At 41.4% G+C, this 22,362-nt stretch overlaps 3 protein-coding genes and 1 long non-coding RNA gene across 4 annotated transcripts in view; all 4 read left to right on the plus strand.

Moving 5' to 3' along the window:
• The first annotated feature begins 6,693 nt into the window (after positions 1 to 6,693).
• LOC128355672 (nuclear factor 7, brain-like) lies at positions 6,694 to 8,311 on the plus strand. Its single transcript, XM_053315996.1, has one exon. The coding sequence runs from the start codon at positions 6,715 to 6,717 to the stop codon at positions 8,113 to 8,115; it is 1,401 nt and encodes a 466-aa protein (XP_053171971.1). The 5' UTR covers positions 6,694 to 6,714; the 3' UTR covers positions 8,116 to 8,311.
• A 3,373-nt stretch (positions 8,312 to 11,684) lies between these two features.
• The window catches only part of LOC128355690 (uncharacterized), an 80,884-nt gene continuing 70,206 nt past the window's right edge, over positions 11,685 to 22,362 (plus strand). The window contains exons 1-2 of the long non-coding RNA XR_008321139.1: positions 11,685 to 11,836; positions 12,092 to 12,234. This is a non-coding gene — a long non-coding RNA (uncharacterized LOC128355690). The remainder of the gene's footprint in view (positions 11,837 to 12,091; positions 12,235 to 22,362) is intronic.
• On the plus strand, positions 15,268 to 16,656 carry LOC128355653 (E3 ubiquitin-protein ligase TRIM39-like). The gene has a single exon (XM_053315977.1). It carries the CDS (start codon positions 15,268 to 15,270, stop codon positions 16,654 to 16,656), a length of 1,389 nt encoding a protein of 462 aa, XP_053171952.1.
• Positions 20,183 to 21,592, plus strand: LOC128355677 (nuclear factor 7, brain-like). Its single transcript, XM_053316002.1, has one exon. The coding sequence runs from the start codon at positions 20,204 to 20,206 to the stop codon at positions 21,590 to 21,592; it is 1,389 nt and encodes a 462-aa protein (XP_053171977.1). The 5' UTR covers positions 20,183 to 20,203.

The following is a 22,362-nucleotide window of genomic DNA, read 5'->3' on the forward strand; positions in this document are numbered from 1 at the left end:
TGAAAACCAGGACTTCAATACAAACTGGACTAACGAAAACCAGGACTAAGATACAAACTGGACTAATGAAAACTTAAATCAGCTGGGAGCTGATTGGCTGATGAGGCTAATGCAGAGCAGGTGAGGAAGGTAACACACACACACACAAACACACACAAACACCTCTTAATATATAAACTGTCTAAATTCACACTGAGCAAACACAGCTGATAAACTTCAGCTGCTGCTCTGAGCTTTAGTTCATATTAACAAACAGTCCAGAAATAAAACAGTGTTCCTTAAATATTAACCAGCAGCCTCTCTGATCTGTGCTTCGTCCCACTCAGAGAAGCCTGAGGGCAAAGTTTGGATTTATTCATCGTACATGAACTTCAACCTTTAAATTCATATAAGGATGATACAACACGTTTACTGGAGGAATCAGAGAGAACACTTCAGTCTTTGAGATAAAAGCTTAAAACATGAAAATAACCACACTGTAAAAACTATGACTGTAATTTCACAATAAATTACTGGCTAATAATTGTAGTAAATTCACAGTGTTATGATACAGTAATGTGTTAATGTGTTTATACTGCAAACCAGACACAATATTACTGTGTTTTAATGTAAAATTACAAAATGATACTGTAATTATTATCTGAACAATTCACAGTAACGTATTGTGTTTTTACATTAATCACAAAATTACTGTAAAACTATGATATTTTATGGCTAAATTACTGAAAGAGGGATCAAACTGTAGATTTAATTGGTTTCACATTGTAAGTGATTGATTGACATTTTTAAAAAATATCCTTGGAGATTTGATGCCCTATGCATTAAACAGCCCAAAAATATCAAGAAAATAAAAATTAACCGCAAAGTGAGGCAGAATGTATGGCAAACGTAGTCCACTGATACGGAGCGAGCAAACTTCTGGTTTTCAAAATAAAACGTTGGTTATTCCAAGGCAGTAAAAACAGACATGCCAATGTGATCCGAAGCTGATTAGGCCTCATAGTCTAGAAACTATTGAACTAAAATGCTAATATGTTCTCATGAAAAGGCCTGATGCTTTCATACTAATTAAATGAGTTTATTTTATAAGCTTCATTCAGGTCATGATGTTCTGTACTGTACAGATTAAATCACATAAAACCTGTTAATCATTCATCTTTACAGCTGATGGTTGGTGTATTGTTGAACTTTGGACTGAAACACACCCTGTGTTACTGTGAAGCTACAACATTTATCAGAAGAGATCTGACAAAGCTTGGCCCCTCACCTGACTCACCTACACTCCTGTCATTCTGGATCCAAACACTGCTTATCCAGAACTCATCCTGTCTGAAGATCTGACCAGTGTGAGATGAGGAGAGAAACAGCAGCTCCCTGATAATCCAGAGAGGTTTAAGGATTTCTACATCTCTGTCCTGGGCTCTGAGGGCTTTAACTCAGGGACTCACAGCTGGGATGTCGAGGTTGGAGAGAATACATACTGGTCACTGGGTGTGTTATCAGAGTCTGTTCAGAGGAAGGGAAAGATACAGTCTGGATTATGGATAATATGGTTCTATGATAGTAAATACTCAGTAGTGTCACCACCATCTTCCCCCAAGCAGAGTACCATGGCCTCAGATGTGGAGATGCTGACTACCCACCCGACCACTTCACACTCCACTGCAAACCATCCCAGAGTCTGTTGGAGGTCTTCACCTGTAGAGTCCAACAGAACAACATCAACCGTAAACAGCAGAGAGGTGATTCTGAGGTCCCCAAACTGGACTCTCTCCTCCCCCCAGCTGCACCTTGAGACTCTGTTCATGAAGATCACAAACAGGATCAGGGACCAGGGACAGCCCTGATGGAGCCCAACACCCACTGAGACCAGGTCTGACTTACTGCAGAGGATGTGAACACAGCTCTCACAGCGGTTGTATAGGGACCCAATGGCTCGCAGCAGAGACCCTGGTACCCCAAAATCCCAAAACACCTCCCACAAGGTCCCCCGAAGGTCATGGTCCTAAGCTTCTCCAAGTACACAAAGCACATGAAGACTGGATGTGTGAACTCCCATCAGGCCCGTCGCAACAGGACAGGCAAACCAAGCAATTGCCTTGGGCCCATGACCAACATGACCAACCACTGCCCGACAATATCCCCAGTCCGGGTCAGCAGTTCACCCCTCCGCTGAGACCAGCCTGGGCTGAGCCGTGCTTCCCTTTCCTGAGTCTCCTGACGGTATGCCAAAACTTCTTTGAGGCTGACCGAAAGTCCTTCTCCATGTTCTCCCCGAACTCAACCCACACCTGGGATTTTGCTTCAGCGACCACCCGAGCTGCTGCTTCAGGAGACCGCTCAGCCAGCCAGGCCCTAAAGGCCTCCTGCAGCACTGGTGTCCAACAGCAGGTTCTCAGGTTGAATATTTTTGAGATGACAGCAGCACTCACTTTTAAAACAACTGTTTTTAAAGGGACAGTTTGGTGAAATCAACATATTGACAAGTGAAGAGAGATGTAGGACACAAAAATACAAACAAAAATATAAGAAATAATTGGATGGATTAGTCAAAGAAATGACACCCACCTCTCCTACAAGTGAACTATACAGAAAGGGGAGAGAGGTGACAGGAATCTATGGTGGAGATCACAGAAGAAGGTTGAAGATCCACCCAATTAATACAAAACTGTGCCAGATACATTTTGTGTAATTATAAGAATAAAAGTAGAAGAAATAAGGTCACCTTATGAGTCTCTCACATAAGTTCACCTGTTTCAACAGATTTATTCAGCTCAGGGAAAAAATGACATCCAACTGTTAGAAAAAAAATCATCAGACATGTGACTCTTTAAATATATACTGACGCTGGATGGTTGTTCGAGCTGTACTGAGTAGATAAAATCAGATAAAATCTGTAAGTTATTACAGCTGATGGTTGGTGTATTGTTGAACTTTGGACTGAAACACACCCTGTGTTACTGTGAAGCTACAACATTTATCAGAAGAGATCTGACAAAGCTCCGCCCCTCACCTGACTCACCTGAGACAAACCAGGAAACAGTTTATTGTTGGTCTCTAAAGAGACACACAGACTGAAAAACACAGCATCAGATTCACCTTCAGACCAAACTAACAACTTCCTCTGAGTGAGTACAGCTACAGGAGAGAAAAGTGGAAAACTAGAACTCTGCTGCTTCAACCTGCTGACTCTCCACACACTGAAGGTGAGTTTGACTAAAAACTGGAGTCACACTGAAAGTAAATGTCAGTGAAGTTAGTAGAGGAGCAGCGTTAGCTGGTGAAAGATATTCTAGGTGAGGCTGTTTGTGCCGAAGCTTTCGGTAAAATAACTACAGACGAAGAAAAACATATGAACATAAAATGTACCAATCTAATCAGCATTTATGTGTGTGTATGTGTGTGTGTGAACGTGTGAGTGTGAGAATGTGTGTGTGTGTGTTCTTATCTGTACATGAACTTTCCTCTTCTGTCTTGGTAAACTTCTCAGTGACTTTGGTCTTGTTTTTAATGAAGCTTGACTCAGGGAAATAAAACTCTAAATCTGTTAAAGTCAGGAATGTTCTGTATGAAGTTTTTCTCAATGAGAACATAACCACTGCTGGAGCAACTTTCCTAGTTCTCCAGGAAATAATATAATGGTTTATACGTTATATATGGCTCATTCTTGATAATTCCAAACACATTCACCTGTAGAACAAACAGTAGTTATTTAGTTTTAAGGATTATTTTGGAGGGAAAAACTAAATATGAAAAAAAAAAAATTCCATCAGGAAGGATGGTACCATTGGCCAGCCACCACTGTAGAGGAGGGAGGGGAGCCATGACTGACTGTACTTTCTGTCTGCTGTGTTTTCACGGAACATGGCAAACTCAGATTCAATGTCCCTCCGCCTCCCCCGGTACGTGGTTGAAGCTCTCCCGGAGGTGTGAGTTGAAACTCTCTCTGACAGGAGACTCTGCCAGACGTTCCCAGCAGACCCTCACAATACGTTTGGGCCTGCCAGGTCTGACCGGCATCCTCCCCCACCATCGGAGCCAACTCACCACCAGGTGGTGATCAGTTGACAGCTCCGCCCCTCTCTTCACCCGAGTGTCCAAGACATGCGGCCGCAAGTCCGACGACACGACTACAAAGTCAATCATGGAACTGCAGCCTAGGGTGTCCTGGTGCCAAGTGCACATACGGACCCCCTTATGCTTGAACATGGTGTTCGTTATGGACAATCTGTGACGAGCACAGAAGTCTATATCTATATCTAGCCGGAACTTCTCAACCTCGTGCACCAGCTCAGGCTCCTTCCCCACCAGAGAGGTGACGTTCCATGTCCTGAGAGCTAGCTTCTGCAGGGTGAGTCTGCGGGAAGGGGGCCCCGTGTCCCCTCTTCGGGCTGTGCCTGGCCACCAGGCGCTCGCCATCGAGCCCCACCCCCAGGCCTGTTGTTCATCTATTTATGCTTCATTATCATGTTTACTGTGTTTTTGTTATGTTATTGTGTTAATATTGTACTGTGTGAAGCACCTTGTTGAGTTGAGATGATCTATTATTATATTATTACTGCACATTTGAACTTTTTTACTGAATGCAAACAATAATACATACAGTCAAGCCCGAAATTATTCATACCCCTGGCAAATTTTGACTTAAAGTTACTTTTATTCAACCAGCAAGTTGTTTTTTGACCGGAAATGACACAGGCGTCTCCAAGAAGATAAAAAGACGATGTACAAAAGGCATCATTGTGGTAAAAAAAATATTTCAGTCAGCTTTTATTTACATTTGAACAAAAAGTGGCATGTCCAAAAGGGGTATGAATAATTTCGGGCTTGACTGTACATTATGTAAGAATATATGAATTTGAGTGTGAGTGAGTGTGTGTGTGTGTGTGTGTGTGTGTGTGTGCTCTTACTAGGCTCAAAGAATTTCACACAATCAATGATCTTAGACAAAATATGTCTTTTCTGTGCAGCTATGCTTGTCCTGATAAATGTTTTAGTTCTCTAACTCCTGTTACAGTCCATGTGGTATCTCAAATCACTTGTTAGCCCAAATTGTGAGATGGCTCCTTTTTACACTGTGGACCAACGTAGCTGTGATAGGTTTTTCTGTGAGACTGGGTTGTCTAAACACATTCACCTGTACAATAAGCAGTCATTATCATCAATATATTGATGATTATTTTTTTGGGGGGGAAATGAAGATTGTAGCGAAATTTGAATAAACACTTGTTATCGGGGGCACCACCGGACGCAAGATCCAGAAATTATGATTATTTAACTAGACACAATTAAATACCATAACTCAATTTAATAGACTTAATTAAAGTCAATTTATTGAATCAGTCAAATATCTTAAAGTTCATGAATTCTAGGCGTCAGGGAACCGAAAATGTATTCACACCAGAAATAACTTGTACACGCACACAGTTTGTCAATAATACTAACAGACTATTTATTTAAGCATATGAATCAATGAACAATCAAGATTATGTCATGAGCACTATAGAGGTTAAATATTCACAAAAGAAGGTTAATAGCAGGCTCTACTCATGTCACAGCAGTGATAAATGAGTGGTCTAAATGTCTAGGTAATATTTAGATTATTCAATTGGTACTAAAATTATGCCAAAGTGGAATTTGGGTAGTCAGCCCTGGTCACCAGCCTGGTAATTAGATATAATTTCACCCTACTTTGCAGAAGATTTTGGATCGTCAGCACTGATAGGAGGCCTGTTCGGCTTCCCCGGTTTGGCTGCAGTATGGCTCGGTCCAGCTGGCCCTCGGAGCTGCCGGTTCTGAAGCTTCTTTTGGAGGGTTGTACTCAGGCAGTGAAGAGGAGCGGTATCTGACTCAGTTATCATCTAATAACTTCGATTAAGGCTGGCCAGCAAAGTCGAAGCTAATCAACGTAACTGATTTGATTAAAAAGAATCAAAACGGGTCTCTTGAATTCAGCTTGAATTATCAAGAGAAAGGATCTTTAAGATGATGAGTCTTTGAATCACGGTATTAAACTGAGATTTGTAGTCTGGGTAAGAAAAAATATAATAAGATAAAAATAAGTCGACTTCAAAAAGACTAAAACGAGGATAGAGTTAAAAGTAACAAAAAGTTAACTGAATATAACTGACTGACTTGAAACAAAGGCAAACTAATAAATGCACGATAATACTGATATAAGCACTACTAAAAATCTGGATAACTGTGAAAACTCCGAACTTCTCACTATATAAAACTCTAATAATAAAAACTCTGATAAAACTCAGAGGAGAGTTTGAGCGCTTGCGCGTTTTGTTTCCGAAAGGCGTAGAGGGGCACGCCCTTGTGTGTGTGATCTCCTCCCCACAGAGAGAGGGAGGAAAAAGGGGGTGAAAGTTGAACTAATTGTCTATTTTAAATTAAAAAGGTAAAACCTAATTTTTTAATGTCTCATCACTGCTGTCACATTTGTACGAGTTAAACAAAAATGCATCCTTCATTTTAGTACAGGTGTAACAGACATGAATTGACGTTTACGTTTCAGCCTTGAGGTGCCACTTCGACCAGATAAGGGCATTCCATTCAGACCCTCTGTGTCCTTTGAATCAGCCAGATGTTTCACTACAAGATGAAAAAAAAAATCCCTTTACATCAGTAAGTTAGTAGAGGAGGGAGGGGAGCCATGACTGACTGTACTTTCTGTCTGCTGTGTTTTCAGCTTCACTCAGAGACTAAATGGCTTCCAGATCAGAGGAGGATCTCTGTTGTCCGGTCTGTCATGAGGTCTTTAGAGATCCTGTTGTTCTGTCATGTAGCCACAGCTTCTGTAAAGACTGTCTGAAGAGCTGGTGGAGACAGAAACCAACACATGAGTGTCCAGTTTGTAAGAGAAGATCTTCAAAGGAAAATCCACCTCGTAACCTGGTGTTAAAGAACCTGTGTGAGTCCTTCTTACAGGACAGAGATCAGAGAGCTTCAGAGGCTCTCTGCAGTCTGCACTCTGAGAAACTCAAACTCTTCTGTCTGGACCATCAGCAGCCAGTGTGTCTCGTCTGCAGAGATTCAGAAAAACACACCAACCACAGATTCAGACCCATCGATGAAGCTGCACGACAACACAAGAAGGAACTTGAGGAAACTCTGAAGCCCTTAAAGGAGAAGTTAAAGGTTTGTGAAGAAGTTAAAGTGAAGTTTGATCAAACAGCAAAACACATTAAGGTCCAGGCCCAACACACAGAGAGGCAGATTAAGGAGCAGTTTAAGAAGCTTCACCAGTTTCTAGAAGAGGAAGAGGAGGCCAGGATGGCTGCTCTGAGGGAGGAAGAGGAGCAGAAGAGTCAGATGATGAAGGAGAAGATGGAGGCTCTGAGCAGAGAGATAGCAGCTCTTTCACACACAGTCAGAGCCACAGAAGAGGAGCTGAGAGCTGAAGACGTCTCATTCCTGAACAACTACAAGGCTGCAGTGGACAGAGTCCAGCGCTGCACCCTGCTGGATGATCCACAGCTGCCCTCAGGAGCTCTGATAGACCAGGCCAAACACCTGGGCAACCTGGCCTTCAACATCTGGAACAACATGAAGGAGATGGTCTCCTACACTCCTGTCATTCCGGATCCAAACACTGCTCATCCAAACCTCATCCTGTCTGAAGATCTGACCAGTGTGAGAGGATCAGGAGGAGGAGGAGAGATACAGCAGCTTCCTGATAATCCAGAGAGGATTTATTATTACATCTCTGTCCTGGGCTCTGAGGGTTTTAACTCAGGGACTCACAGCTGGGATGTCGAGGTTGGAGACAGTGAAGTCTGGTCAGTGGGTGTGTTATCAGAGTCTGGTCAGAGGAAGAGAGACATACAGTCTGGATTATGGACAATACATTTCTATGATGATGAATACTCAGCACATTCACCATCAGCTCCCTCCACTGATCTCTCAGTGAAGAAGAAGCTCCAGAGGATCAGAGTGAATCTGGACTGGAACAGAGGAAATCTGTCGTTCTCTGATCCTGATACTAACACACACATACACACCTTCACACACACTTTCACTGACACACTGTTTCCATTCATTGACACTGGGAATAAACTGAAGATTTCTCCACTGAAGGTCTCTGTGACAGTGAATCACAGCAGTTAGAGATGATGTTTTTTTGTAATTAGTGTTAAATTACTGTACTATTAAATTAGATTAAATTAACCTAAATCAATCACCACTTCCTATTAGGAAGAAGAATCAATTAATTAACTTTAGTCAATCAATCAAACTTTAATACATTACATTTCTAAAGTCATGAATGCTACAGCATAAGGGACCATTATTATATCCACTCCAAAGTAACGCACGACTGTATGATTATATGAGGTTTAACTAACAATGATAAACACTCAATAAAAGTAAAAAGTGAATAATGAATAAAACAAAGAATAAACAAATTACATGCTATGTGATGTAATGAATGGACGATGATGGTGAATGATGAAATTAGAGGTTTTGTAGTTTACTGTAACGGTACGGAAGCTGAAAATAACTTTAATTAATACTTCAAATTTAATTCAGTTTAGCTCTTAATCTAAAACCAACCCCATTAAATGACAGAGGGTTCATCGGCAGCTCAGATTTGACGGAGTTCAGCGGGACTGAAGCGGTTCGGAGGCTGCAGGTCCGGTCAGCTGGCCGGGTTCGGCTGCTCGTTCCAGGTTTACTGATTAAATTTGGTTCATTGCTCGATAAACTTCAGAGAGTCAGAGCTGGCCAAGCGTCACACTCTCAAAGTCCATCAAACAGAATGAAATCAGTTTCTCCTCCTATTTTTATTGCTTTATGAGAGGAATAACTTTTTACTGGATTATTTAATTCTTTAGTCAATTAACACAATCCATTCAACATCATCATTCACATTGACTATTTCATCTTGTATAACGTATCATTCATTTTAATGCAACACAAACACAGAATATGTGATGTGAGTTGATGTTGTATCAGTGTTATTCATGGATCAGATGAAAACCAACAGAATTAAACGATGAACCAAACTTATTGAAATGTTGTAATTAAGGCTGTTAAGTTCTTTACCAATAAATAAAGTAATGACACCAATCAATGTGTATCTCACTCACTCATTTACTTCTTGCAACATACATTTATACATCTTTACTTTATTTAATTCATTTACTTGATGAGGTTGTAACATCATGATTAACCTGAGAAATTGGTTAAATATAGGGCTGTCAGCGTTAACCGCGATTACATTAATGCAATCCATAACGTGTTAATTTTTTTTAATCTCATTTTAATGTGTCAAGTCTTTTTGTCCCTTCTCCTCCCCCGTAGACGGCTCCTCTAGCTGTAGCGCTATGCTTTGAAGTGGCCTCCTGCAGTAAACCTACCGCGCTGATGGAAAGTAAGAGAGCTACTGGACTTTTGAACGGCTTGTTTAACTTTAAAACACTTCCAGACGCTTCAGTTGACAAGTCAAAAGTAAAATGCAACCTGTGTCAAACGGAGTTTAACTACCACCGGAGTACGTGGAGTTTGAGTTAGCACCTCCACGCTAAACACCCAGGTGCAGCCAAGCCAGCCTCAGCTCCACCAAAGGACCATTTTGGAGTGTGGGAGTCGCAGCAGAGCCGTGATTGATTCCCAGTTAAGACACTCTGGTAAGAAATGCTTTACATTATGGGCTTAAAACTGCCTTCAAATGGAAAATAACAGGATTTTAAACACGCAATTCAAAATGCCATTAATCGCGATTAACTATGGAAATTCTGCGATTAATCGCGATTGAAAAACTTAATCGTTTGACAACCCTAGTTAAATACTTTTTTTTTTTTTAATGATAGAGTCAGAAATACAGCTTCATTATAATCTCCTTGGAATGCAACTTCACCTTCAAACTTCAAAACACGGCTGTCCAGATATTTGTCAGAAAGGACTTTGTGACACTTTTACACATCATAAGTATTTTGAGGTGTGTGAGTTGTGGTACCGATACTAGGGCTGTTTCCACCGCAGGAACTTTGGAGGTAATTTTGCGGGGCCGTGGCCGTTGGTGCGTGTCTCCACCGCAGGAACCGAAGGACAGGGAACTTTTACAGATGGCGACAAAAATAGCCGGCATTTTTAAACCCAGTAGACATAATAAACACAGGAATCGCATTTTTAAGAGAAGAATATGGCAGAGACTTAAGACAAATGGACTTACTTCTGCTTCTTGTCTTCTTTCTTCTGCTTCTTCTGTCTTCTTTCTTCTTCTTTCTTCTGCTTCTCTCCTCTGTTGCTTTGTCCTCGGTCAAAATGGTCGCGTAACGATTACATCACATCCAGAGCCCGGTAACTTTACGGGAACCTTCCTCTCAATCGGCCCTCTCAGTGGAGACACGGTGGTTGAGAGGGCCGAGTGAGAGGAAGGTTCCTGTAAAGTTCCTGCAACCCAAATAGTTCCAGGAATTTCTTTATTGGAGACGGCATGAATGTCTCTCGATGGCACAAAGAAGAACCTCCCCTTTGATGATGTCTCTGTGTTCTTATCCAACCGCAGCACTGACTTTTGGGGGGCTGAATGTTGGTGCCTTCCTAAAGCTGGTCCACCTGTGTTATAAGATCTTGATTCAGTTTTATGGCAGGAAGGGTGAAAAGGTGCTGTGAACCAAACAGAGAGGGGTCGGCTCATGTGAACCGAATGTCCTGCTACATAATTAACAAGTCAATTATAAACCATTCACAAAGCCTTTATGAGGAAAGACTTATTGTAAAGTGGTATATGTGTTGTCCATGTGTCCACTTAATAACAATTCAAGTAGTATGACACAATTTGATCCGATCAATGATAAAAACCTGGAGGACTTTATAAGACATCTGAAAATTCAGGTTTTTTCAATTATGTTTCCAACTACATGGCCTCAGATCTACAGGTTTTCCACACATCTCTTATCTCACAGGCCCTGAAATCTGCCGTCATCAAACCCCTGTTAAAAAAGAACAATGCAGAAACTAAGCGCAATGAGCAATTGTAGGCCACGTCCCTAGAGCTAGCTTCTGCAGCCGAGGGTCGGACCACCAAGGTCCCCGCCTTCGACTGCTGCCCAGCTCGCACTGCACCCGACCCCTTTGGCCCCTCCTACGGGTGGTGAGCCCACGGGAAGGGGGCCCCATGTCACCTCTTCGGGCTGTGCCCGGCCGGTCCCCGGTGACCCACATCCGGGCAGGGGATACGAAAGATCATATCTTTTACCCATCATGGAGGCCTTTTGAGCTACCCTTTGTCTGGTCCCTCCCTCCGGATGTATGTCTGTCCAGCAAGAGTATTTATTCTCTCCCACTGACAGAGCTTCATGTTCTCTTCTCATGAAAGTTATGCTGATGTAACATATTTTTTTGTACTGAGTATTTCTGGACAGACAGTTTAGAGTCAATTTATGTTTCTTCCAGTTTAGTATTTACAGTATATATGTGGGGGGTTTATTTTGGAGGGGTGGAGAGGAAGTGTGTATGTTTTTGTGTGCTGGAAGTGACGAAAAAGGAGAAGTGACTAAGAGTAATAAAGGAGTGCACGTCCTGTTCAACAGCGGAGCTTCCGTGTTTTTATTTTATAGTCTGTCTATAGGCGTACATATGCTCAGTTTCACTGACATCATCATTATGAAACTAGTGTGTTTCTCTAAAAAGCTCCACCTCTTACACTATATCTGAGAGGAAACAGGAAACAGGAAGTCAGTGTTCGGCTGTGACTGAAAGGAGGCAGACAGACGGTGGGACTTAACCTGAGGGAGGACAGTTACAGCAGGGAGCACTGAAGTCCTGAAGCAGTGAAATAATTCAACTTCAACCTGCTGCTGACTGAAAAAACACCAAAGTTAAAGTAAGTGAAGAAACTTTGTACAGCAGGGAGGGAACCACAACTGACTTCCTGTTTTAACGTCTAGCATGTGGTTTTCAGCTCCACTCAGAGACTAAATGACTCATCGTTAACTCGTCATATATTGTTAATATATCATCAATATATCATTAATACATTGTTAAATGTGTAATCTGACTGGAATCAGACAGTTTTGTGTTTGAATCGTTTGTCTCAACTCTGTGACATCATCATTAAATCGGTTTCCTCTCTCTGGAGGTTCCTCTCGTCCAATCACATCGCAGTGATCGGGGTTTGTTCTTGAAAGCTGGTTGCTGATTGGCTGCTGAGTGAGGAAGAGGTGTTCAGTTTAAAGTTGAGAGACAGCAGCTCTGCTCGGACCGCTCACACAGCGACACACGGTGAGTCCTGCAGCTACATGAATCAGCTGTTTATACACCTGCATGTATATATACTGTGTGTGAGTTCAGGTGGTACTGCAGCAGCTGTGTGTTTGTTAGGGTTTGGAATTGATAAGATTTTATTGATATCAATCCCATTATCGATTCCTGTGGATTTTCTGTGTGGAAAAAGTAGGCCTTACAGGTTTTCAGCGTCAACAACACACATTTTATTGAGTTATTATGCTTGAGAAGTGACTGACAATGTGTTAGAATAAATGAAAGTGTAAATGTTAAAACAAATATAAATCTGGATATCTGGATCCTAGATCTCTTACAGTATATGTATTTAAAATAAATAATTAAAAAAATAACTGAATTCTTTCTAAATAAAAAATAAAAATATAAGTGCAGTCCTTTAACTGAGACTAAACCTGCAACTCAAGTCACGACATAAATTAATTATTTTTAGTGGGGAAAAAACAACCTTCTTCCTCAAAGACGCGGCCGTCTGTCTTTTTACGGTAGCCAAAGTATAAATACAGCCGACTTGGTCCGTTTAGAGAGGGGGGGCGTTCGGGGGGTTCGCCTCCTTCAGCCATCATACAGCCTGCAGAGCTACCTGCTTGTAACAGCAACCGGAGGAGCGCAGGGGGAGGGGTAGTGCACGCGACCTGAGGGACCTCCACTTTCTCTCTGAAGAGCTGTTAGCATCCTTCTTAGTGAAATTAAGCCACACTTTGAACCGCTTCTGTCTCTCCGCCATGGTGTCGCTCACGCTGCTGATTTTGCAAGACACGTGAAAGAAAGGCATCGATAAGAGAATCGTTAAGCATAAAGGCAAATGATGTCGATGGATTGAACCAACTGGAACCGATTCTCAATTCCCACCCTTACTGTTTGTTCTCTCTGTGCTTTAAATGAGAAGTCCTGTTATACTTCACCAGAAACTAGAACATTAGTTTAAGCTTATTTTGTTCAGCCTTCTCTGTTTTACTGCATATATGAACTTTTTACTGAACATTAAAGTCAATTTACTGAATCAGTCAAATATCTTAAAGTTCATGAATTCTAGGCGTCGAAAATGTATTCACACCAGAAATAACTTGCACACGCACACAGTTTGTCAATAATACTAACAGACTATTTATTTAAGCATATGAATCAATGAACAATCAAGATTATGTCATGAGCACTATAGAGGTTAAATATTCACAAAAGAAAGTTAATAGCAGGCTCTACTCATGTCACAGCAGTGATAAATGAGAGGTCTAAACGTCTAGGTAATATTTAGGTTATTCTATTGGTACTAAAATTATGCCAAAGTGGAATATGGGTAGTCAGTCCTGGTCACCAGCCTGGTAATTAGATATAATTTCACCCTACTTTGCAGAAGATTTTGGATCGTCAGCACTGATAGGAGGCCTGTTCGGCGAAGAGTAGCGGGTGGTCTCTCGTTAGACTTCAGCTCAGGCTTCCCTGGTTTGGCTGCAGTATGGCTCGGTCCAGCTGGCCCTCGGAGCTGCCGGTTCCGAAGCTTCTTCTGGAGGTGTTGCACTCAGGCGGTGAAGAGGAGCGGTATCTGACTCAGTTATCGTCTAATAACTTCGATTAAGGCTGGCCAGCAAAGTCGAAGCTAATCAACGTAACTGATTTGATTAAAAAGAATCAAAACGGGTCTCTTGAATTCAGCTTGAATTATCAAGGGAAAGGATCTTTAAAATGATGAGTCTTTGAATCACGGGATTAAACTGAGATTTGTAGTCTGGGTAAGAAAAATATAATAAGATAAAAATAAGTCTACTTAGAAAAATCAAAAAGACTAAAACGAGGATGGAGTAAAAAGTAACAAAAAGTTAACTGAATATAACTGACTGACTTAAAACAAAGCAAATTGATAAATGCACGATAATACTGATATAAGCTTTACTTAAAATCTGGATAACTCTCAAAACTCCGAACTTCTCACTATATAAAACTCTAATAATAGAAACTCTGATAAAACTCAGAGGAGAGTTTGAACGCTTGCACGTTTTGTTCTGAAAGGCGGAGAGGGGCACGCCCTTGTGTGTGTGATCTCCTCCCCACAGAGAGAGGGAGGAAAAAGAGGATGAAAGTTGAACTAATTGTCTATTTTAAATTAAAAAGGTAAAACCTAATTCTTTAATGTCTCATCACTGCTGTCACATTTGTACGAGTTAAACAAAAATGCACCCTTCATTTTAGTACAGCCGTAACAGACATGAATTGACATCTTATTATAAATGTTCTTAGGTCACAAGTTTACAATCAATTGGAACACATATAATATTTGAGAGATAGTTATTAACGGCCTTCTGATCTTCCCAAATAAGATTATACCGTGTTTACCTTAGCAGGTTTAATAAACTTAACGATATAAAGTTTTCTGAATTCCTGTCGGACTTTTTAACACTGTCTGTACTTACAGAGGATGATAGTCTTAAGCATGGCTCCGTTAATATAAAATCACAGAGTTAAAACAGACATCAAATAAATGTAATGAGTTAAAACACATTATTACAGGTATCAAATGGCTTATTACTTATTCAAAGAGGTATTTGATTGTCCGTTGCATTAGGGGCAGAAATAAGAGTTCATTTGGAGTGAAGGTAAAGGAATGTTTTTGAGCAACAAATGTTCATGTTTTGCTTCAAAGATGACATGATGGATTTAACATGTCGCTCACAATCTCCAAAGAGATTAGCAGCGAGGCCGTAATTGACTTTTTACTCCGGGTGGAAAGTTAACTTGAGATGTAAATCCTGAGAATTTACACCTTTTCCTTAGTATGTATGTCTCAGAGCAGACGTATATTGGGTATTGGTTGATGTGAATCCACATCTGGTTGAGGTGCCACTTCGACCAGATAAAGGCATTCCATTCAGACCCTCTGTGTCTTTTGAATCAGCCAGATGTTTCACTGCAAGATGAAAAAAAATCCCTTTACATCAGTGAAGTTAGTAGAGGAGGGAGGAGAGCCATGACTGACTGTACTTTCTGTCTGCTGTGTTTTCAGCTTCACTCAGAGACTAAATGGCTTCCAGATCAGAGGAGGATCTCTGCTGTCCGGTCTGCCATGAGGTCTTTAGAGATCCTGTTGTTCTGTCATGTAGCCACAGCTTCTGTAAAGACTGTCTGAAGAGCTGGTGGAGAGAGAAACCAACACAGGAGTGTCCAGTTTGTAAGAGAAGATCTTCAAGGACTGATCCACCTGTTAGTCTGGTGTTAAGGAACCTGTGTGAGTCCTTGTTACAGGACAGAGATCAGAGAGCTTCAGAGGCTCTCTGCAGTCTGCACTCTGAGAAACTCAAACTCTTCTGTCTGGACCATCAGCAGCCAGTGTGTCTCGTCTGCAGAGATTCAGAAAAACACACCAACCACAGATTCAGACCCATCGATGAAGCTGCACGACAACACAAGAAGGAACTTGAGGAAACTCTGAAGCCCTTAAAGAAGAAGTTAAAGGTTTGTGAAGAAGTTAAAGTGAAGTTTGATCAAACAGCAAAACACATTAAGGTCCAGGCCCAACACACAGAGAGGCAGATTAAGGAGCAGTTTAAGAAGCTTCACCAGTTTCTAGAAGAGGAAGAGGAGGCCAGGATGGCTGCTCTGAGGGAGGAAGAGGAGCAGAAGAGTCAGATGATGAAGGAGAAGATGGAGGCTCTGAGCAGAGAGATAGCAGCTCTTTCACACACAGTCAGAGCCTCAGAGGAGGAGCTGAGAGCTGAAGACGTCTCATTCCTGAACAACTACAAGGCTGCAGTGGAAAGAGTCCAGTGCTGCCCCCTGCTGGATGATCCACAGCTGCCCTCAGGAGCTCTGATAGACCAGGCCAAACACCTGGGCAACCTGGCCTTCAACATCTGGAACAACATGAAGGAGATGGTCTCCTACACTCCTGTCATTCTGGATCCAAACACTGCTGGTCCAAGACTCATCCTGTCTGAAGATCTGACCAGTGTGAGAGGAGGAGAAAGGAGACAGCTTCCTGATAATCCAGAGAGGACTGATTATTATTTCTCTGTCCTGGGCTCTGAGGGCTTTAACTCAGGGACTCACAGCTGGGATGTCGAGGTTGGAGACAATAAACACTGGATACTGGGTGTGTTATCAGAGTCTGTTCAGAGGAAGGGAATCATGAAGTCTGGATTATGGAGAATAGGTTTCTATAATGATAAATACTCAGCAGGATCACCACCAGCTCTTCTTACTGTTCTCTCAGTGAAGAAGAAGTTCCAGAGGATCAGAGTGAATCTGGACTGGAACAGAGGAAATCTGTCGTTCTCTGATCCTGATACTAACACACACATACACACCTTCACACACACTTTCACTGACACACTGTTTCCATATATTATCACTGGGAATAAACTGAAGATTTCTCCACTGAAGGTCTCTGTGACACTGAATCACAACAGTTAGAGATGATGGTTTTTGTAATTAGTGTTAAATTACTGTACTATTAAATTAGATTAAATTAACCTAAATCAATCACCACTTCCTATTAGGAAGAAGAATACATTAATTAACTTTAGTTAATCAATCAAACTTTAATACATTACATTTCTAAAGTCATGAATGCTACAGCATCAGGGACCATTATTATATCCACTCCAAAGTAACGCACGACTGTATGATTATATGAGGTTTAACTAACAATGATAAACACTCAATAAAAGTAAAAAGTGAATAATGAATAAAACAAGGAATAAACAAATTACATGCTATGTGATGTAATGAATGGATGACGATGGTGAATAATGAAATTAGACGGAGGTTTTGTAGTTTACTATAATGGTACAGAAGCTGAAAATAACTTTAATTAATACTTTAAATTTAATTCAGTTTAGCTCTTAATCTAAAATCAGCCCCATTAAATGACAGAGGGTTCATCGGCAGCTCAGATTTGACGGAGTTCAGCGGGACTGAAGCGGTTCAGAGGCTGCAGGTCCGGTCAGCTGGCCGGGTTCGGCTGCTTGTTCTAGGTTTACTGATTAAATTTGGTTCATTGCTCAATAAACTTCAGAGAGTCAGAGCTGGCCAAGCGTCACACTCTCAAAGTCCGTCAAACAGAAGGAAATCAGTTTCTCCTCCTATTTTTATTGCTTTATGAGAGGAATAACTTTTTACTGGATTATTTAATTCTTTAGTCAATTAACACAATCCATTCAACATCATCATTCACATTGATTATTTCATCTTGTATAACATATCATTCATTTTAATACAACACAAACACAGAATATGTGATGTGAGTTGATGTTGTATCAGTGTTATTCATGGATCAGATGAAAACCAACAGAATCAAACGATGAACCAAACTTATTGAAATGTTGTAATTAAGTCTGTTAAGTTCTTTACCAATAAATAAAGTAATGACACCAATCAATGTTTATCTCACTCACTCATTTACGTCTTGCAACATACATTTATACATCTTTACTTTATTTAATTAATTTACTTGATGAGGTTGTAACATCATGATCAACCTGAGAAATTGGTTAAATATAGGGCTGTCAGCGTTAACCGCGATTACATTAATGCAATCCATAATGTGTTAATTTTTTTTTACTCCCCCGTAGACGGCTCCTCTAGCTGTAGCGCTATGCTTTGAAGTGGCCTCCTGCAGTAAACCTACCGCGCTGATGGAAAGTAAGAGAGCTACTGGACTTTTGAACGGCTTGTTTAACTTTAAAACACTTCCAGACGCTTCAGTTGACAAGTCAAAAGTAAAATGCAACCTGTGTCAAACGGAGTTTAACTACCACCGGAGTACGTGGAGTTTGAGTTAGCACCTCCACGCTAAACACCCAGGTGCAGCCAAGCCAGCCTCAGCTCCACCAAAGGACCATTTTGGAGTGTGGGAGTCGCAGCAGAGCCGTGATTGATTCCCAGTTAAGACACTCTGGTAAGAAATGCTTTACATTATGGGCTTAAAACTGCCTTCAAATGGAAAATAACAGGATTTTAAACACGCAATTCAAAATGCCATTAATCGCGATTAACTATGGAAATTCTGCGATTAATCGCGATTGAAAAACTTAATCGTTTGACAACCCTAGTTAAATACTTTTTTTTTTTTTTAATGATAGAGTCAGAAATACAGCTTCATTATAATCTCCCTGGAATGCAACTTCACCTTCAAACTTCAAAACGGGGCTGTCCAGATATTTGTCAGAAAGGACTTTGTGACACTTTTACACATCGTAAGTATTTTGAGGTGTGTGAGTTGTGGTACCGATACTAGGGCCGTTTCCACCGCAGGAACTTGGGGGTAATTTTGCAGGGGGCGTGGCCGTTGGTGCGTGTCTCCACCGCAGGAACCGAAGGACAGGGAACTTTTACAGAAAGCGACAAAAATAGCCGGCATTTTTAAACCCAGTAGACATAATAAACACAGAAATCGCATTTTTAAGAGAAGAATATGGCAGAGTCTTAGGACAAACGGACTTACTTCTGCTTCTTATGTCTTCTTTCTTCTGCTTCTCTTCTCTGTTGCTTTGTCCTCGGTCAAAATAGTCGCGTAACGATTACATCTCATCCAAAGCCCGGTAACTTTACAGGAACCTTCCTCTCATTCGGCCCACTCAGTGGAGACACGGTGGTTGAGAGGGCCGAGTGAGAGGAAGGTTCCTGTAAAGTTCCTGCACCCCAAATAGTTCCAGGAACTTCTTCAATGGAAGCGGCCCTAATGTCTCTCAATGGCACCAAGAAGACCCTCCCCTTTGATGATGTCTCTCAGTGTTCTTACCCAACCCCAGCACTGACTTTTGGGGGGCTGAATGTTGGTGCCTTCCTAAAGCTGGTCCACCTGTGTTATCAGATCTTGATTCAGTTTTATGGCAGGAAGGGTGAAAAGGTGCTGTGAACCAGCCAGAGAGGGGTCGGCTCATGTGAACCGGATGTCCTACTACATAATTAACAAGTCAATTATAAACCATTCACAAAGCCTTTATGAGGAAAGACTTATTGTAAAGTGGTATATGTGTTGTCCATGTGTCCACTTAATATCAATTCAAGTATTATGACACAATTTGATCCGATCAATGATAAAAACCTGGAGGATATCTGAAAATTCAGGTTTTTTCAATTATGTTTCCAACTACATGGCCTCAGATCTACAGGTGTTCCACACATCTCTTCTCCCACAGGCCCTGAAATCTGCCGTCATCAAACCCCTGTTAAAAAAGAACAATGCAGAAACTAGGAGCAATGAGCAATTGTAGGCCCATATCAAACCTCCCTTTTTAAGTAAAATCATCAAAAAAGCAGTTTTCCAACAGCTGAACAACTTTTTGGTACTAAACAACTGTTTTGATGTCTTCAGTCAGGATTTTGACTACAGCATAGAACAGAGACTTCTTAAGGTCTTCAATGACGTTTAAACACTGCAAGGAGAAGAATTTCAATGTTTGTGTTACTGGATCTCAGCTGAACAGAACTTCTCCTCTGAATGAGAGTTTATTTTATAAGCTTCATGCAGGTCATAATGTTCTGTACTGTACACATTAAATCACATGAAACCTGTTAATCATTCATCTTTACAGCTGATGGTTGGTGTATTGTTGAACTTTGGAATGAAACACACCCTGTGTTACTGTGAAGCTACAACATTTATCAGAAGAGATCTGACAACGCTCCGCCCCTCACCTGACTCACCTGAGACAAACCAGGAAACAGTTTATTGTTGGTCTCTAAAGAGACACACAGACTGAAAAACAGAGCATCAGATTCACCTTCAGACCAAACTAACAACTTCCTCTGAGTGAGTACAGCTACAGGAGAGAAAAGTGGAAAACTAGAACTCTGCTGCTTCAACCTGCTGACTCTCCACACACTGAAGGTGAGTTTGACTAAAAACTGGAGTCACACTGAAAGTAAATGTCAGTGAAGTTAGTAGAGGAGGGAGGGAAGCCATGACTGACTGTACTTTCTGTCTGCTGTGTTTTCAGCTTCACTCAGAGACTAAATGGCTTCCAGATCAGAGGAGGATCTCTGCTGTCCGGTCTGTCATGAGGTCTTTAGAGATCCTGTTGTTCTGTCATGTAGCCACAGCTTCTGTAAAGACTGTCTGAAGAGCTGGTGGACAGAGAAACCAACACATGAGTGTCCAGTTTGTAAGAGAAGATCTTCAAAGGAACATCCACCTGTTAGTCTGGTGATAAAGAACCTGTGTGAGTCCTTCTTACAGGACAGAGATCAGAGAGCTTCAGAGGCTCTCTGCAGTCTGCACTCTGAGGAACTCAAACTCTTCTGTCTGGACCATCAGCAGCCAGTGTGTCTCGTCTGCATAGATTCAGAAAAACACACCAACCACAGATTCAGACCCATCAATGAAGCTGCACCACAACACAAGAAGGAACTTGAGGAAACTCTGAAGCCCTTAAAGGAGAAGTTAAAGGTTTGTGAAGAAGTTAAAGTGAAGTTTGATCAAACAGCAGAACACATTAAGGTCCAGGCCCAACACACAGAGAGGCAGATTAAGGAGCAGTTTAAGAAGCTTCACCAGTTTCTAGAAGAGGAAGAGGAGGCCAGGATGGCTGCTCTGAGGGAGGAAGAGGAGCAGAAGAGTCAGATGATGAAGGAGAAGATGGAGGCTCTGAGCAGAGAGATAGCAGCTCTTTCACACACAGTCAGAGCCACAGAGGAGGAGCTGAGAGCTGAAGACGTCTCATTCCTGAACAACTACAAGGCTGCAGTGGAAAGAGTCCAGCGCTGCCCCCTGCTGGATGATCCACAGCTGCCCTCAGGAGCTCTGATAGACCAGGCCAAACACCTGGGCAACCTGGCCTTCAACATCTGGAACAACATGAAGGAGATGGTCTCCTACACTCCTGTCATTCTGGATCCAGACACTGCTCATCCAAACCTCATCCTGTCTGAAGATCTGACCAGTGTGAGAGGAGGAGAGAAACAGCAGCTTCCTGATAATCCAGAAAGGTTTGATGATTATCCTGTTGTCCTGGGCTCTGAGGGCTTTAACTCAGGGACTCACAGCTGGGATGTCGAGGTTGGAGACAGTGAAAAATGGGCACTGGGTGTGTTATCAGAGTCTGTTCAGAGGAAGGAAGACATACGGTCTGGATCATGGACAATATGGTTCAATAATGATAAATACTTTGCACGGTCACCATCATCTCCCCCCACTGTTCTCCCAGTGAAGAAGATGCTCCAGAGGATCAGAGTGAATCTGGACTGGAACAGAGGAAATCTGTCGTTCTCTGATCCTGATACTAACACACACATACACACCTTCACACACACTTTCACTGACACACTGTTTCCATACATTATCACTGGGAATAAACTGAAGATTCCTCCACTGAAGGTCTCTGTGACAGTGAAACACAGCAGTTAGAGATGATGATTTTTGTAATTAGTGTTAAATTATTGTACTATTAAATTAGATTAAATTAACCTAAATCAATCAACACTTCCTATTAGGAAGAAGAATACATTAATTAACTTTAGTTAATCAATCAAACTTTAATACATTACATTTCTAAAGTCATGAATGCTACAGCATCAGGGACCATTATTATATCCACTCCAAATTAACGCACGACTGTGTATGATTATATGAGGTTTAACTAACAATGATAAACACTCAATAAAAGTAAAAAGTGAATAATGAATAAAACAAGGAATAAACAAATTACATGCTATGTGATGTAATGAATGGATGACGATGGTGAATAATGAAATTAGACGGAGGTTTTGTAGTTTACTATAATGGTACAGAAGCTGAAAATAACTTTAATTAATACTTTAAATTTAATTCAGTTTAGCTCTTAATCTAAAACCAGCCTCATTAAATGACAGAGGGTTCATCGGCAGCTCAGATTTGACGGAGTTCAGCGGGACTGAAGCGGTTCGGAGACTGCAGGTCCGGTCAGCTGGCCGGGTTCGGCTGCTCGTTCCAGGTTTACTGATTAAATTTGGTTCACTGCTCAATAAACTTCAGAGAGTCAGAGCTGGCCAAGCGTCACACTCTCAAAGTCCATCAAACAGAAGGAAATCAGTTTCTCCTCCTATTTTTATTGCTTTATGAGAGGAATAACTTTTTACTGGATTATTTAATTCTTTAGTCAATTAACACAATCCATTCAACATCATCATTCACATTGA

Source organism: Scomber japonicus, chromosome 3, assembly GCF_027409825.1.
Source record: "Scomber japonicus isolate fScoJap1 chromosome 3, fScoJap1.pri, whole genome shotgun sequence".
NCBI classification, from domain to species: domain Eukaryota; kingdom Metazoa; phylum Chordata; class Actinopteri; order Scombriformes; family Scombridae; genus Scomber; species Scomber japonicus.

Coding starts and splice junctions, on each gene's coding strand:
- LOC128355653 (XM_053315977.1), top strand. CDS start 15,268: ATGGCTTCCAGATCAGAGGAGGATCTCTGCTGTCCGGTCTGCCATGAG.
- LOC128355677 (XM_053316002.1), top strand. CDS start 20,204: ATGGCTTCCAGATCAGAGGAGGATCTCTGCTGTCCGGTCTGTCATGAG.
- LOC128355672 (XM_053315996.1), top strand. CDS start 6,715: ATGGCTTCCAGATCAGAGGAGGATCTCTGTTGTCCGGTCTGTCATGAG.